This window comes from Bombus flavifrons, chromosome 6 (assembly GCF_040668555.2).
Source record: "Bombus flavifrons isolate JBK064 chromosome 6, iyBomFlav1_principal, whole genome shotgun sequence".
Lineage (NCBI taxonomy): Eukaryota > Metazoa > Arthropoda > Insecta > Hymenoptera > Apidae > Bombus > Bombus flavifrons.
The window spans coordinates 5,899,362-5,915,864 of NC_138447.1; the positions used below are offsets into that span (position 1 = coordinate 5,899,362).

The 16,503-nt window shown below is 38.0% G+C and overlaps 1 protein-coding gene across 3 annotated transcripts; it reads right to left on the minus strand.

Annotated features, from left to right (window-relative positions):
- Nucleotides 1-563: 563 nt before the first annotated feature.
- Nucleotides 564-10,023, minus strand: nord (neuron derived neurotrophic factor nord). 3 transcript variants are annotated; one of them, XM_069114650.1, is made up of 7 exons: nucleotides 9,476-9,894; nucleotides 5,402-5,532; nucleotides 4,169-4,478; nucleotides 3,294-3,537; nucleotides 2,712-2,945; nucleotides 1,858-2,013; nucleotides 564-1,184 (listed from the first exon to the last, which is right to left on the minus strand). In XM_069114650.1, exons 1-7 carry the CDS (start codon nucleotides 9,766-9,768, stop codon nucleotides 816-818), a joined length of 1,737 nt encoding a protein of 578 aa, XP_068970751.1. In that variant the 5' UTR covers nucleotides 9,769-9,894; the 3' UTR covers nucleotides 564-815. The 3 variants fall into 3 exon arrangements, with proteins under 3 accessions (XP_068970751.1, XP_068970750.1, XP_068970752.1); XM_069114649.1 differs by lacking the exon at nucleotides 5,402-5,532 and having other exon boundaries at nucleotides 9,476-10,023; XM_069114651.1 differs by lacking the exon at nucleotides 5,402-5,532 and having other exon boundaries at nucleotides 9,489-9,894.
- Between the last annotated feature and the right edge of the window lie 6,480 nt (nucleotides 10,024-16,503).

Consider the following 16,503-nt stretch of genomic DNA (forward strand, 5'->3'; position numbering starts at 1 on the left):
TGTTTGTCGTTGTAGAAGAATTAAGTAGTGAAAATCTGTCTTAAGCTGGAGAGAAAAATTAGAAATTCCAGGTAAACGTTATTGGATTACGGTAGCATGTAAATCTAGACTAGATTTAGCCTCGAGATGGAGTAACATATTTTTATAACAAGAATAGTGTCTTTTTTTCTTCTTTTATAGCAAAGCGATTATCGAACCTTAATTTACTTATACTACACATTGATAAATACATATCATTCTATCGGAGTAATCTTTAAATGAAATAGTGACACGTAAATTTTGTTCGTAACAACGAATAGATCTGAGTGAAAATAGATTCGTGCGTGTATTGGTAATTTAAAGACTTGATGACTTCTAAATGTTGGCTATTTAAACAATTCATTAATGAACATTCAAACTAGGAGAACTAACAAGTAATTCGCACCACGGTTTTCAAAAATAGAAATATCTTTGTTATCATACATAATATTCGCTTAGGATAATTCTTCTTATATTCTCAATAATTTCTGTTTGTATATTCTGACCGATATTTTAAATCGGACATTGTAAAATAAAGAAGCACGTTTTAAATAAGAATGCATCTAAACAGCAGAATTCTGTACAAGTTATATTCAAAAGATCTTAACTTTCTACAATTCGTCACAGTGCATCTCCAAATAATTACTAGTAATTGATCGATTGTCTGTGCGTTCATTTCATCATAAGAAAGAAAGAGAATATTAGAATTTATTAGTTAAGAATAGGAAATACAAAGTTCTAAACGGAGTAATATATCGTGCGATCAAAGTTCCTATGCCTATTTTCCTCGATGATTATCAAGGTAGACAAGAACGTCGAGTGCGTACAGTCAACAACGGATAGGACAAAGATTGTCCCTTTAATTGAGCTGTAATTTGTAAGAGATAAGATTTCCCTGGCTGTAATCTTTTAAGGGTAAACGGAAGCGCTCGATCTTTCGATGGACTCTGTTTCTCTTCGCAGACCTCGAATGTATACTCGGAACGTCGTCGACGATGAAGACCGCATTGGTCTGGGATTGTTGTCATGCTGGCCAATGACGAACTGCTCTTTAATTCTCGTACGAGGATGCAATACTTAGCAGAACCTGCCGATTCTACCCCTACTGTCACCTCGTGGCAAGTTCTTAAGGATCTGTACTCCCGTGGCGCACTTTTAGATGGAATCTAAACAAAGTGTTCACAGCCTTTCTACATTTTGACTTGTAGAATCACCCTTAACTAATCGAACACTCTTAACACGCTTCTCGAAATTAAGATTCATCTAATTCTATTTATCTACAAAAATGTCGATGACAATTTGTTTCGAACGAATTTTTTTTCTTAAACAGCTGATCGTATCTGTATACCCATTCTATATACAGTGTTCTATATACAGATCGTAAACAGCGTTAAGTTTTCTAATAATTTCATCCAATTAGAAGCATCTATCTTATGTACCATGGTAATTTTATGTACACATTCGTGTTAAAGGTAAACGAATAATGCAAAAGTAGTAGGTATGTATAAAGCTTATGAATATATCGATATTTATGTGGCAACCAGCGAATAAATATTATTTTGTTTCGCCTGTGTTTTAATAAATAATAAACTAATTTCTCTATTTACAATTGTTTAACACGCGACACATGCAACATACTTGAGTTAAGATAGACATAACGACACCAAACAAGCGATAGCTCATTTTAAAAACTCTATTTTTAAATAGAGTTTTGTGATAGCGTATCGTTTCGATGTGAAATCGTTAATCGTTTTGTTCGTTATCAAAATTCTAGCGTACTTAGAAAGCAATTTTACGCTTTCAATGTTATTCAGCATGTGATTAATTTGCATGAAATACCTGTGGATATATCGCGGATGATTGTTGGGTGGCTAGTACTTTAATGGCAGATACTCGTACTAATTCCTGTGGTGTAGCGGATATCCGTAATGTGTACGTCTTCCCTGATGTTAAAGGTGGTACTCTTAACGATGCATATCCTACTACCTCCTTTTCCTACAAATGTTTGTAAATTGTCTATAATAGTTTGATATCAATGCCAATAATTTTTCGTTTCGCTATTTCAATAAGACTGTTCCTTAAGTAAGAAATCTAGGTAATATTACCCCCTTAAGAAACTAATTTGGTTACATCCATAGATTTACTATTGCAAATATGCGGTTCGGTATAAAAGCCGTATAATTGCTTTCATCGCATTATGTAACGGCGTTAATGTATTACATATTAACATGTAAATGTTACCTAGATCATTTAAATTGTATTTTTCACTTTTGCGAAATTGAAAATTACATTGTAGAATATAGTTTTCACGAAAGTCTTTTTTCCTCCCAACTTTATGATCGTTTTAATACTTTAACGTATCGGTTTAATTCGCTTCACAATATACAGAGTTCTAGAAATCTGATTATTTTCACATACCCTGGAAACATTTTAACTTTGGATCGTAAAAGTTAAAACGTGTAAGTGAACTTAATTACTTGATTACCTAAGTAAGATATTAGTATTAGTATAGATAAACGAATCTCATATTATCGAGCTAATCATTTAAAAACGTGATATATATTAATGAATATAATGGATATAATGGAAGAAAGTTTTTCAAACAGCGATATAAAGATTCGAGTTTTTGATTTTCGAACGATAAAGATCTTTGAATATACAGCTATAACTAGTGATTATAAAAGCTTTATTACCCTTAAAATTCCTGGACCACTTAATTTTGCTCTAACGATGCCACCGCCGCAAGGAAGAATATGAAAGGTGCTCGAAGTATTTCCCGGAGGACGATAATGGAAGCTGATGAATCCATCGGTTTTGCGCAAATTAGCTGTGGTATAATGTCCAGTGCGTAGTCTTAATTCCGGTGTCTTCCGAAATTTGATCGTGTCAGTCGCTATTCGATTTGACACATTATTTCGCGTATTTACCTAATACAGAATAAAAATAAATAACTAAATATCGTTCACATGTCAACAAAATAGTTGAACTAGAGAAAAAAGAAAGAACGCGTGACTTTTAAGATACAGAAGAAAGATAGTTGTAACTGTTTTCTTCACTGAAATCAATGATACGCTTAAACTAATAAAAAAAAAGAAACGACTGCTTTCAAAAATGAATATTCTCGTGGAAAAGGTTCGTTTTTCGAGTGTCTGACATTTTTCTCTGTTCCAGCAAGAAGAGAAACGGTTTACTTCCCTTTCACTGCTTTTACTGAAAAAGGCACGATACAAACACTTTATTATAGGATTAAGTGTTCTCTAGTTGCAATTACTAACCACGTATAAGGTAACATTGTACGTAGTATCGTACTTCATCCTGTGAAGCGTCAATTTTGTTTGACGCACGCAATGAAGTCCTTCCGGAATGCCGCGATGTTGCTGTTCCTTAGAAGAGGAACTCCCTTTCGTCGAATGCTGGTAAACGCGTAGAACATTTTGCGCGGCGCAAAGGGTCAAGGGGTGAGCCTGAGACCCTGATGTCACGGCTAAACAGTAATGCGAGAGGTGGGGATCTATGTTGCTGTAAAAATAAATGGATTTTTGTCGAATTCGTGGCATGAATCACACAAGCCAATTTTAATTCGCTGGGACGTTAATCGTAAACTTGATATTTCGTCGACCAGCCAAAGAAAATCTTTATTCCTCTAATTTCTATTTTGTTCAAATATCAATCTTTCTATTACCCTTTTGAATATGAATAGTAGAGTTCTAGCGATAATCAATTATCGTATGTTATTATTATTATCATGTAAAATTTTAAAATAAATTTAACAAATGATATTTGCGAAAACTGCAATTTGTTTAATTCGTTGCTTGTATGGAGTTAGATTAGCGAACAAGGTTTGGACATTTTTATATGTATGCGGGAAATAATTTCGAAGCTTCTATTACAAAATTTTTGTCCAACATTGGATCGAGCTTGATTTAATTTGCCAAGTATCCCTCAAATACATCGAAATTACAATTTACGAGCTCGATATGTCCATATGATAAGGCAATTTTTATTACATTTCGATTATTTTTATCTCTTGGAAATAAAATTTGATTAGGAGTTGTTACACGTTGAATATAACTGTACGCGATATTATCGTTAAATATGACAACTAAGTTTTCCAACAACTTGCGCGTCAAAAGAAAATTATTAGCGATACCTTTTATTCCAGGATATCGTAAGCCGACGTTTGCTTCTTCGTTGTTGAAATCTTAACGAGCGGTGACGATTTTCCATTTCGTTTGCATACAATTCCGGGATATGGCTCAAACTGCTTGACGTGGCGTACAGCAGTACTGTGCTCGGTGTTAAATTTTGTAAACTGGCACCAGGAGGGTTCACGGATTTAATTTCGAACCAATAAAGACCAGCGCGTGTCTTTGATATCGTAAAATTCTGATCCTCTGCACCCTCGTACGTGAAAAGAGGGGAGCCTGGTTTCAAACTCTTCACTGGCCACCGGGTTTGAACTGTTGTATCGATCATAATATACACTTTATCATAGATTCTCTCTTGGATACATCGATGTTTTACGTTTCTTTTACTTTCCTTCTTTTTCCCTCTTTTTTCTTTTTCATTTTAACTTTACCAATCTAACTTTATCGATTTCTAATATTTTGTATTGTTTCCACAGTACTCATTTAAATAGGTGCAAAGATAACGAAACCTCGGTAAAACATAATTATTACATGTTTCGATGAAAAGCAATTTGTGCTTGGTCATATAAATTCTAAATAAGGACTTAACGACTGAATAATTCTACTAAACATTATTGGACGATATACTGCTATTCATTTTATATTTGAACTCATTTCAAACGATTGAACCTATGGATTTAAATATGGATAAAATTTACTGAAAATTGGATGTGAGAAAGTATATGAAATAGAGATTATACTAAAAGATATTTATTTTATAATTAAAGAAACTATGATATATATATATACACACACACACATATATATATATATATAATAGTTGTGTGTGTGTATATATTTTACACATAAAAATGAGAAATGGTGGCTTTTTTATGTACACAATGGGTATAGAATATGAAAGAAATCCGAGGTACGTTCGTTGAAATACGGTATGGAATATAAAAGAAAAATAAATTGTATTCAAATAAATTGTATTAAATAAATTGTAATAAATTGTATTGTGTCAATCGCATTTGACACACTCTATAAATGATAAAGGTATAAACTTGAAAAATATGAAATTTCATTAGGTCGTATGGTATTTCTCTCCACCATTTCTCTCCATCAATCGATCCATTTGATAAATAAACCACATGCTTTGTTCCTTTAAACTTTAAAGTTTAACGGAGCAAGGTTCGTTTGGTTCACTGATTGATTTTAATCATATAGGAAACAATTCCTAAAGTTCTCCGTACATTTTGCTCCTTCCGTTTCTTCAATGTTCTCCGGTGGCTCGACGTAACTGACCGTCCATGATATCGGCCCGCTACATGGGCTAACGAGTAACGTGAGAGGTGGTCCTTCACGTGGACTCAGGTAATAGAACCTGCAATAATTTTATCTGCATCCAGTATAATATTAATGTTCGATACGTATTAATCGTAACCAAACAAATACAAAGAAATATTTTAATTAAATGGTGTGCTTCTACAAAAAGATAAAAAAGATCGTGAATTTCGTGATCGTTTTTAGAGTATTCTTTATACATACATACATATTTACACACATATATATATATGTAAATATCTATTTTCTATTTAATAATAGAAGAATAATAGAGTAGAGTAGAGAATAATAGAGTTACACGCTGCTTTAAGTATTGTATTTCACGATATAACAAAAAATTGTTTTTTACGAGGGAAATGTGAAAAATTTGGATCGATATAAAGAGGTATTTACCCTTTTTTCTTCTTTTCTTTTTTTTTTTTAATAGAACACGATTGGCTCCTTAAAGACGAATTATAAGAAGAGATAATGTTACCAAGGTTTATAAATAAGAAAGAATAACCGATAAAGGGAATTTTACTGAACTTGTATGTGAATATTTGTACAGTTATAAATTCTGTACGTGAAAGTTTTTCCAGCGATATTTCTTTTTTTCGATGTTAAATGAAAAGTAGAACGATCATCTTATTGTTGTTACTGCCACAATTAAGTATCAACAAACCGTCAACCATCGGTCAGAAGCTGGGACGAGGTACATTCGGAATAATCTTTCAGTATCCAAAGGCAAATAATTACTGAATAACAATAGATTATAGAATCCAACGAACATACATATACACGCATGGTACATAGGCATGGACGCGCGTGCATAAATGGCTATACAATTGCAGCGTGTCGTTTATATTTAGTCATAATGTTTGATCGTACAAAAGTTCCCGTTTAAAGATCGTACCGGTTAAGTTTACGCCTCGACACAGCCGTCACTGTTTCTCTCTCTGTCTGTCTGTCTGTCTGTCTATCTCTGTTTCGACCCAACAAGATCTGTCCCTCCCATCGGCTAGTATCCCCATCATCCTTTCGAACGTCGTCGCGTCGCATCGTCGCTGCTCGTCCCGTTAGCATAGTCCGAGAGAGCGTCGGGACGCCGCGCCGCGCCACACGTGCTCTTCGTTCACGGCCTGGCACTGAAACGGCTATTGTAAAATTAGCGTCTACACACAATGCTGGCGTCGCGGCGTCTGGGGTCGCGCATCCACGACCCCCGTCGTCTAATTTTGGCGTTTGGTTCGTCCCACGACAGACTCGAATTGATTCTGTCATTCAGCCGGCAGCGCGAGGCCGTCTACCGACTTTCGTGGAAATCCACGCCAATAGCAGAGCCTACGACGCGTGGCATCGCGACGCCTTTTCGCACGTGCCTTAGCCTAGACATCACTTTCCAGGAATCGTCGCGACCTTTCGCTTTAACCTACACCGAGGGAGAGAGAAAGAGAGAGAGAGAGAGAGAGAGAGAGAGAGAGAGTTACGAGGGAGAGGGGAACAAGGGGGGTTCTAGGAAGGGGGCGGAGGGGAGGGAGGGAGACCGGACGACGAACCCCGGCTGAATGAAGTTCCCGAGAAAGATAGCGTGTGCTTATTCTGACCGTTCGATCCTTCTGTTTCTTCGTTACTTATACACCGATCTAAGTGCATACTCATTCTTTCGGATCGATCGTCGTCTCTCATCGTTGTTTCTGGCTACAGTTTCTCTCAAACTTTCTTACGATCGTCACGATTACGAATGACAACGGTGGAAAAGAGATTACACGTGTTAAAAGGAGATTATATTGTCGAGTCGTGTTACTTCATTTAGTCATATAACGTACGGTATTAATTTATAATGATGTTTCTTTCGACTATATAATATTAAAATGTATTACATGCCTTTGTTTACACGTTTCACACTGCAAGGATTTTAATTTACTCTGTTTTCGAAATAATTGAAAAATTGTTAAGGCGCCTGATTCTGTAAATGCACCTGCCTTCTGCAAAAGTTAAATATACACGCGTATGTTAAGTTCAAGTTTAACGCGTAACCTAGCGTTTCAGTGTTCAGAGCAATTGTGCAATTAGACTTGCGTATGAGTTTCACGGAAACCATCTGATAGTAGAACTTTATGATGCGTAGCGTCGCGATGCATCGAACCATCAAGTGCAAAATAAAGTTTGACTGATGGTATCAGTTTTATCCCTTTAGAAATTTGGTAAGAATTTCGTATGACATACAGAACGATAACTGTAGACGAAAATCGATCACGTAGAAACGGCGAAACAATCTCCAATCAAAATAATTCATTCGCTGCGATTACCGATGTATTCGAATTTTCTCTTCGAAACGAAAGTAGAGGAACATTGCTTCGTCTTTGTATCTGATTTATTTACTTATATATATACATATTATCGCAAGTAATTTTAATAACGGAAATTTAATAACGGAATTGGTCGATACGATTTCACAAATATCGTAGTAATAAGCGATAAGGGTCGGTGTCTAAAAGTATTTCGAATTGGTTCCCGTTTTTTCATATTATTTTATAATATAATAATAGAATGATATTCTTTTAACTGGAGTAAAAGATGCCGTTTAATGAATGTGAAACGATATTCATGTAAACAAGAGAAAATGGTATGTATGGTGAAGGAACGCAGTAACGAAAGTTTAAAGGATCATTTTAACAACCATATTAACGCGAAAGTTTTGCTGATCGTTCGAAGTTGGTGCGATACCATGAGAATTACACATGTATGTCATCTAGCAGTAATTCGAGTCAAATTGCATTCGTAAAATCTGTGCTACGGTTGATGAAACACGGTACGGGGTTCGTGACGTTCTCGTATAAACGTTCAAAGCTCCATAGGCTTGGGTACACGTGCATCGAATAAACAAGCTATGTAACCCAAACGAAATTCGCACGAATTGTTTCTATGGTTCGGCGAAAAGTGAATGCACCTTTCTTGCGGTGTTGTTTATCTTTAGATCAAAGTGTTACTTTGTCAAGAAGAAAATCTGGATTTTTAAGTACAAAAATACACCTTTCCCCTTTTTCCCCTTGCTCGAGTAATAACTTTGTTTGTAGTGAGGATTTTAGGGTAAACTGGATGTTATCTCGTTTGCGGTCCTTTACTACGAGTAAGATGTAAAAAATGTTTCAAACGAATGATTTCATTGGTAATATATATTCGTAATATATTACGATAGAACACGATTTAAGTTGATCCCAATTGTTCTTTCGTATACGAACGATAGTTACATAGATTATAGATGAACTGGCAGTTTCTAAGATACATTAGTCATTCTAGCGTATCTCGATACTCGATAGTCAGAAGTGTAATACGTTCTCGGTAATGTAATCTACGGGTATCTACGTTTCTATTATATTGCTTGGCCAAAGGATTTGGCATTCCAATCCGAGTGAATTGGATTGTAACTTAATCCGTGGTGTTTCAGTGTAAAATAATTTTATCGTTTCACAACGGAAGAAACAAATGGAACGTTATTCGTAAAGAAAGAACTAGGAAATAAACGTTAAAATCACCATTCGTTTCGTTGTTGTTCGATAAGACAATCGTTTGCACGATTGCTACTATCAACAATTTGGCGATAATTTGAACGCGTTTAACCACTTCTTTAAACAACCAATTTACAGTTTACCGATATAGACTAAATTAACATCATTACGGCAGATAGATTATTTAAAAATTACAAAATAGATTTACCGAGTAGATGTGGCAGTGGTGTGTATGATCTATTCAAAGTTACAACGGAATTATTTTAAACAGTGCGCTATATATTCCGATGAAAAGGAAAATCGGTAAAACTTTGCTAATTATAATAAAGCGGAAACAAGTTTAGAAGACATTTTTCTCGATTAATGAGAGCAACAAAACGATTAATAAGAGAGGGAAAGGAGAATCGTTGAAACGTTGCGCTACAAAATCAAGTTGAAGATTTAATCGACGAAGCTTGGTAAAAGAAGAAGAAAGACAGGGTGGTAGATACTCACTGAGATACGTTACCGGGGCGAAGCGTAGCTGGTATCTGGTACTCGGGGTGCAGCACGCCTGTCCTGTTGAACTCCTGCACCCTGGTCGGTTTCTCGGCACCGAAAGGCCTCGGGCTACCGATCGTTTTGTACCCTTGTTGCTGGTGCGGTTGTTGCTGCGACAACTGTTGTAGCTGGCGCAGCTGTAGCTGTTGCTGGGACAGTGTTTCGCAGAAAGCGCAACCGGTGGCACGGCGCGCGTACACTGACACAAATACGAGAAGGAAGAAGCCGAGTGGTTGCGCGTGACGCATCGTGGTGACCGATTTTCCTGAGCTGCGATGAGAAAATATGTGGGATGAGAAGGGCGGCGACGACGACGCCGCGACGTCCGTCGTTCAGTGGCGAACGAGTTCGACTGTATGCCGAACGGTAGACGATGCCAGTCGGCGAGCGAGGCTGCCGCTTGGGAAACCACGCTGAGACGAAACGAAATAACCCCTCTTCGCTTCCTACCGAGGCGACTTCGTGTTTGCCCCATCTTCTGGAAGGAACCCTCCTTCCCCTCCTCGTCCTTGCCTCCTTTCCCTTACTCTCAACCCTGCCTCGTCCCCCACGAGCGACCAAACCATATATACTCGTTACGTTTAGCCGTACATGTGCTAGCACGTGTATATACGTGGGTGACCCTGATTCCGAGGAATTTTAGACGAACGAATGGTTGCCGAGGTCTCCGCCAATTTGTCCACTGAGACGAAAAGCAAGTGCCAACACTGTTGTCCTCGAGGGGTTGTTCGCGGCTTTACCCCTTCGACGCTTTCTTGCGTTCTTGCTTTTCTCCATCGTGCACCTTGACTTTTACGCTCAATGGGGACGAGAGATTTCGCAGCGGTGATTCGCTAGACGATTATCAGGATTTCTACATTCAATTACGATCGTCTATCGAAACTTTATCGAAACTGCTATTGTACCTCCGCTGGAAAATGACTAGGTTACACCGTTCGTCCAGATCGGGTCTTACGGTGAACGTAAACGAAACGTCTCTTTCATTTCCTCGAATAGTACAAGTAAGATAGATGAGGCGACCACTTCTCTAAGTTTGGATTATGCGTGTAATTGTTTATGTTTGTAGCATGGCGTACATGCAGCGATTACGTACAGAGAACGGTAAGAGTAACGACCTATGGCACGGAATCGTTGAAACCTGATTCGTAATTGAGTACACAAGTAAAACTTTCACGTCATAAGTATTCCTGCTGGATGCATCAAGCGCACAAGTGTATCAGCCTTCACGACGAGAGACACGGTCGCAATTAACAGCAGTCTAAAAAGAATAATTCGAGGTGATTTCTACGAAACGCGGCTAACCGCGTTACCGCTAGTGAATCAACTTTGAAGTAAAGGTACCGTTCGATAAACACTGCCGTCCTTGCTTGAGAAAGAGAAAAACAGAAGCCGTGTGTGTTACCTACGCAGAGATAATGCTGGCGAGGGAGATAAGAAAGAGGTAATTATTAAATAACGACGAGAGAGATAGATAGGTAGATATCGGGCTACATAAGGTAAAACAAGGTGGATGGACGGTTTTAGAGCGGCATCGAACGAGACCTTCCTGTTTCGCCGGGGTGCGAGGAAAGAAGGAGTTGATATGGCGCGAAGATCGTGCAGAAAGGGAAGTTATATACGGTACGCTTCGCTGTATCTTGGACCAACCATGGGACGATGATGACAGCAGGTCTGGCGGGTGGCAGGCCAATAAATCATGGCTTACAGTGTGGGAACCTCTGGCTATATGCTACTCTCTGCGTGTATGGGGTATGCCATCGGTAAAACCTTTACTCCCGTGAGTCGATCGCAGGGTGACCGTACGTCGTACGTGTATATAACTCTTTCTCTTTCTCTTTCTTTTCCTCTTTCTCTTTCTCTTCCTCTTTCTCTTTCTCTTTCTCTTTCTCTCTTTCTCTTTCTTTCCGCCTGAGCCCGTTCTCTTCGACTCCACACGCTTCATCGGTGCATGCTCGAGCCCGGCCGCCGCGCCGCGCCGCGCCGCGCCGTGCCACACCGCGTGTAGCGAACATCAAGAGACGAATATGCTGGTGCAGGCGTTGCATTTCGTGTAGGTGTACATCCTTATGAATACATCATATATTGTTACCAGAAGGAGCACCATGTATCTCGTGTAATCGGTAACGGTGCAGCGGTTCATCGAGATCAGCCTTTTTCGGTAATCGCTTCTTTCCCCATGCTCTCTCACAGTCTTGCCATTCAACTGTGTCAGCGATATTGTACTTACGCTCGATGGTCTACCGACCGCCCATAAACGGCCGATACATCGGCTAAAGAATATGACTGTCCGAAACGTTATATCGACATTGTCATGTTACATCGAGTTTGACACCGTTCGTCTTTCTTTTTGGTAAACATCGCCGTCGAACAGAGTCCAAGTATAAATTTACGCGCGGCCATTTTTATGATTCTCTCTTGTCCATTCGATTCTACCGCGTGGAAAATTGTCAAACTTTAGTACTCAGGGTTAATAGACTAACGATGTTTTTATATATCATTCGTTGCAGTAGATAAATGCTATGAAACCTGGGTGATTACAAAGGAACAATGACAGCAAGATCGTCGTATATGAAAAGCAAGACGCACGAACGCAACGACTTTTTTCATACAAGTTCCCGCGCTCTAATTTTGCGCGAAGAAGCTTGCGATCAATGCAGACGCGTGCATCGAGTTATTCGCGTAATGCGGAACCCCGTTCGTTACGTAACAGTGTAACGTAATTCGTAAAAAGGGACACGTATTTAAACAGGATCGGGTTCCGAATAGACTCGTACCGAAAAAGGAACGATAGGAAGGAAGGAATTGTTCGGCGAAGCAAAATGGTAAGAAGGGATAAAAACAGCTGTGATACGGCTTCCACTGGGTATCGCTTTTGGCTGAGTTGTCGTTTCGATCGGTCGTTTTAACGTTATACCCGTGTTTCTTTCTCTTTTTTTTTTTTTGCGCCATCGAAAAATCCTTTGTAGATATTTGAGTAGCTGTTATCGGCCTAACCGCTCGCTGTATTGTATAACTTTGTTACAACATGCTCACAATAAGTCTCGAGTTGTGGTCGTTTCATCGTACACGTAAGTACTTTACATGTTTGTATCGTTTATGAACCTATATGGAAAATGCAGCCCAACGAAAGAGGGCTACCTCAACGAAATCGCTTTTTTCCTGTCGATTTCAGCGCGAATCCTGGATATGGATCGTTAGCAGACTTTGTAAATATTATAATATTCGTACGATTCTTGTCGTTTCGTTCGTTTCGTTATCGTACTTGCGAATATGTTAATGTTACCTTGGTAAATAATACTCGTCATATTATCAATGTGTATCATGTGAATCTAACGAAAATGTAAAAATTATATTCCAGTTTTAGCGTGCAAATATACAAACTTGAACTTTGTTTTATCCGTAGATATTTATTTTAACGTTAGTTGAAAAACGCCTAAGAATATGATTGTTTAAATGTCCACATTATATAGACGGAGTTGTACAATGTGCAGAACAGAATAAAAAGTACCGTTAGTTGCTCGCGTGATTCCAGAAGATAAATTTGATTTTATTCAGATCTCGAGCAATTAATTTCACTGAAAATACACACAGAGACAACAAAGTTGCAGGGCTGTCGCCGGCGAGTGCTCGAGTAATTTCAATCTCGAGAACATACATAGTCTCCGTTAACTTTTTTCCACCACTTGTCTGTTTCCGGCTTAATTGCCTTCTTTTATTTTCCTTTTTACTCTTTTATTTTTTCCTTTTTTCTTTCTTTTCTTTCACCGGACTGGTTCAGGGCAACAAAATGGTGGATATTCCGTGATCGCCCATATATTGGGTCCAAAGTTTCGTTATCGAAACGGCCGGCCGCAATAAATAACGGCTTCGCTTTAAAGAAGTTGAAGTTGAAAGTCTTTTGGTGGTCATTTTGGCAGCCCGGGGATATGTGCGGACGTCGATGATCTATACCTGCAACATTGTGCTCCACGTCTTACATATGGAGGCAATGTGTTTTTGTAGGCTGATCAAAATCAAATCAGATTTCACGATCGCAAGTTAAGATCGATTGCTTCCGAATTCCCTGTAATTCGTACATTCGCTCCGTTCGTCTTATGACATTACTGTTCTTTATATATTTACTTCCGGCGTCGCACTTCAAGCAAGTAAGCGAAGTTTATCGCATGATATAAATCTCAAACGATTGTATCTTTTACCGAGAAACAAGTTTCCTCCAACCGTTATTGTGAATTAGTAAATTAGCAATTGCGCGTTTAAATGGCAATTCCTACGAAAAGATATACTGGTTAATTTTGTGATCACTTTGTTTTACTTTTCCTCTATTTGCTTTTCTTTTCTATTCTTTTCTTTTCCTTTCTTTCGTGGTAGAAAACCTCGTTATCAAGAAGAATTATCCTTCGTAATAAACGTGTATCGTTACCGATGTATATAAACATGCCTGATGAGTGTAATAAAGCGAAATGCTATCATTTTACATGTTATTCTTGGAGGTTGCGAGAATGTTTCGAAAGCCAATCTGTCCAGATATTTCGATCTTTCTTTATGGTAACTATTCGAAATAAAGTAATGTCTGTACGATCGCGAATCTCACCGTAATTGTATCTCGCAGTTTCATCGGTACACAAGGATGATATTTTCCCGTTTATCAACGATACAGGGTTATCAAACATATTAGCGATTCATTGCTTATTAAATGTTATTTCTTAATTTACCTGTATTCTAACATATTTTATTTCTTGGTCTTATTTCATATACAGGGTGGTTGGTAACTGGTGGTACAAGCGGAAAGGGGGTATTCTACGCGAAAAAAGAAGTCGAAAATATAGAATAAAAATTTTTTTTTTTTAATTTTTCCATCGAGACAACGATCTACAGTGAGATCCGTTATAACGTACCGCACGCGTACCGAGCGAAAATTCAAAGTCGAGTTTCTCGAAAACAAAGCCTCAAACGAAAAATTTTTATTCTATATTTTCGACTTCTTTTTTCGCGTAGAATCACCCCCTTTCCACTTGTACTACCAGTTACCAACCATCCTGTATATACATGTCACAAAGATTACAACTTGATGCAATCAGTATCTTACGCGAGTTAGTTACGCGATGAAACCGTCGTAAATACCTTTTATTTTCACCGATTTATCCACGGGACAATTTATTTTTGGTAAGATTTTGAAAAACTCGAGGCAATTCTTATTTCTTACCATTGATGTTCACCCACGCTAACAGTAAGTTACTCGAAAACGTTTTATCTTAACGCGCTCTTAAATAACTCTTTCTTTCCATTATACATGATATTACGCCGATTGATAATATGATAAATTATACTGCATCATACGTATAATATTAATTATGATTAGTAGCAATCTGTATCGACTGAAAATTTGTGTACTTTTTTTACTTTTCTTCTATCCTTTTCTATATTTGTCAAAATAAATCAAGCAAAAACTAAATATAAAGGGAGACATTTAACCAACGGATAAAAGAGGTGCGTGCTGTCAGCTCTATTCCGAGGTATCCTAAATTTTGTTGCATGTCTTAAGTCTTGAGAGAGGGCAATTGGACGATCGTAAAGGGCTGAGATAAGACCCGCGGACGATGTACGTACTTACGTAAGTATACATGTGTTGTCCACGTTACCTTCACTCTCTACCGGGCTCTCGCATAAATTTCAATCGAACGCATCCCTGTACTCTTTTATTTTCTTTTCGCCGATTCGATGCTAAATAAAAACGCGAAAAAATACGTTCCCACGAACGGTTAGACCGGACGTTATCCGTATGTCACGATCCCGGCTGCGTATCAACTACACGAACCAAACTTGGCTTATTTTACTTTAAATTACGCTTTGCGTTTCGTATTATTGAAACTACTCTACAAAGCGACGCGTTAGACGTATCCTCCAGGTTATTTCGCACGTTGTTCTTTGTCGTCGGAGATGAAGGAGCTCGTTAAATCGTTGGGAATAGAGCGAAACGCGACCAAGTCCTTTCGTTTTTGTTTGAAAAAGTCAAAGGCTACCGCGGGTCAACAAAATTGTGAAACTCGAGCTCGTTGCTGGCAAGACGAACCTTAGGAACCGCCACTGTTCTTGCAAATGTTTCGCTATGAAATTTCTGTATTCAACGAACGCGAATCTGTTCTCCTAATCGCACGTCGCATCGACCTCTCAAAGGGACAATGACGCGTTTTAATTGCACGATCTTTCTCGCTGATAAGAATTTTTGTACTTCAAGACGAGATAATGCGAATGTTACCAACGTATATTTTAAGGCGCGTTTCGTGGAATACGGATGTCAGATAAGCATCTTCGAAACATTCAAGAAACGTAAATTTTTACTCGAAACGCTTTCTATGTCAGCGTTGTTGAATGGGTTACGAATGGAATACGAACATAATGATTAATCGTATCGATAATAACGCGATTTCCTTATTTCGTTTCTTTACATAAAATAAGAATTCATCAATATCGAAGATTGGATATAAGTATTAATATGCGCTATGATATTTGAAGCAATTTTCATTCGTTATTTATCGTGTTAGTATTATTCTATTTAGGAAACGTTAAAACGAAGGAAGGTTGTACGCGAGGAAATTAAATGTGTTGCTCGTCTTGAGAGGTTCCGTTGTATCGATATTTTTTGGGTCAGAGAGGGCAATAAAGATTCTTCGTTTCATAATGATTCGAATAAACGCGATGAAAGGTATACACGATCACAAATATACATAGTTATCGATCAACGAATACATGTGCATACATGTACGTGTATGATAAACTAGTTGCAAGAGAGAACTATTGGCTAGCCACAACTTATTGGAACAAACGAGGAGTTTGGTAAAGGCGAAGTGGTATAAGCAGGTTTTATCTAAAAACGAGTCAAGTACAGGGAACGATATATATGGTATTATAACGATATAAAGGATTTCGATGTAAATTTCCAAGTTTCTTTCTTAATTGCTTTCATCTTCTGTAGTAGAAATATA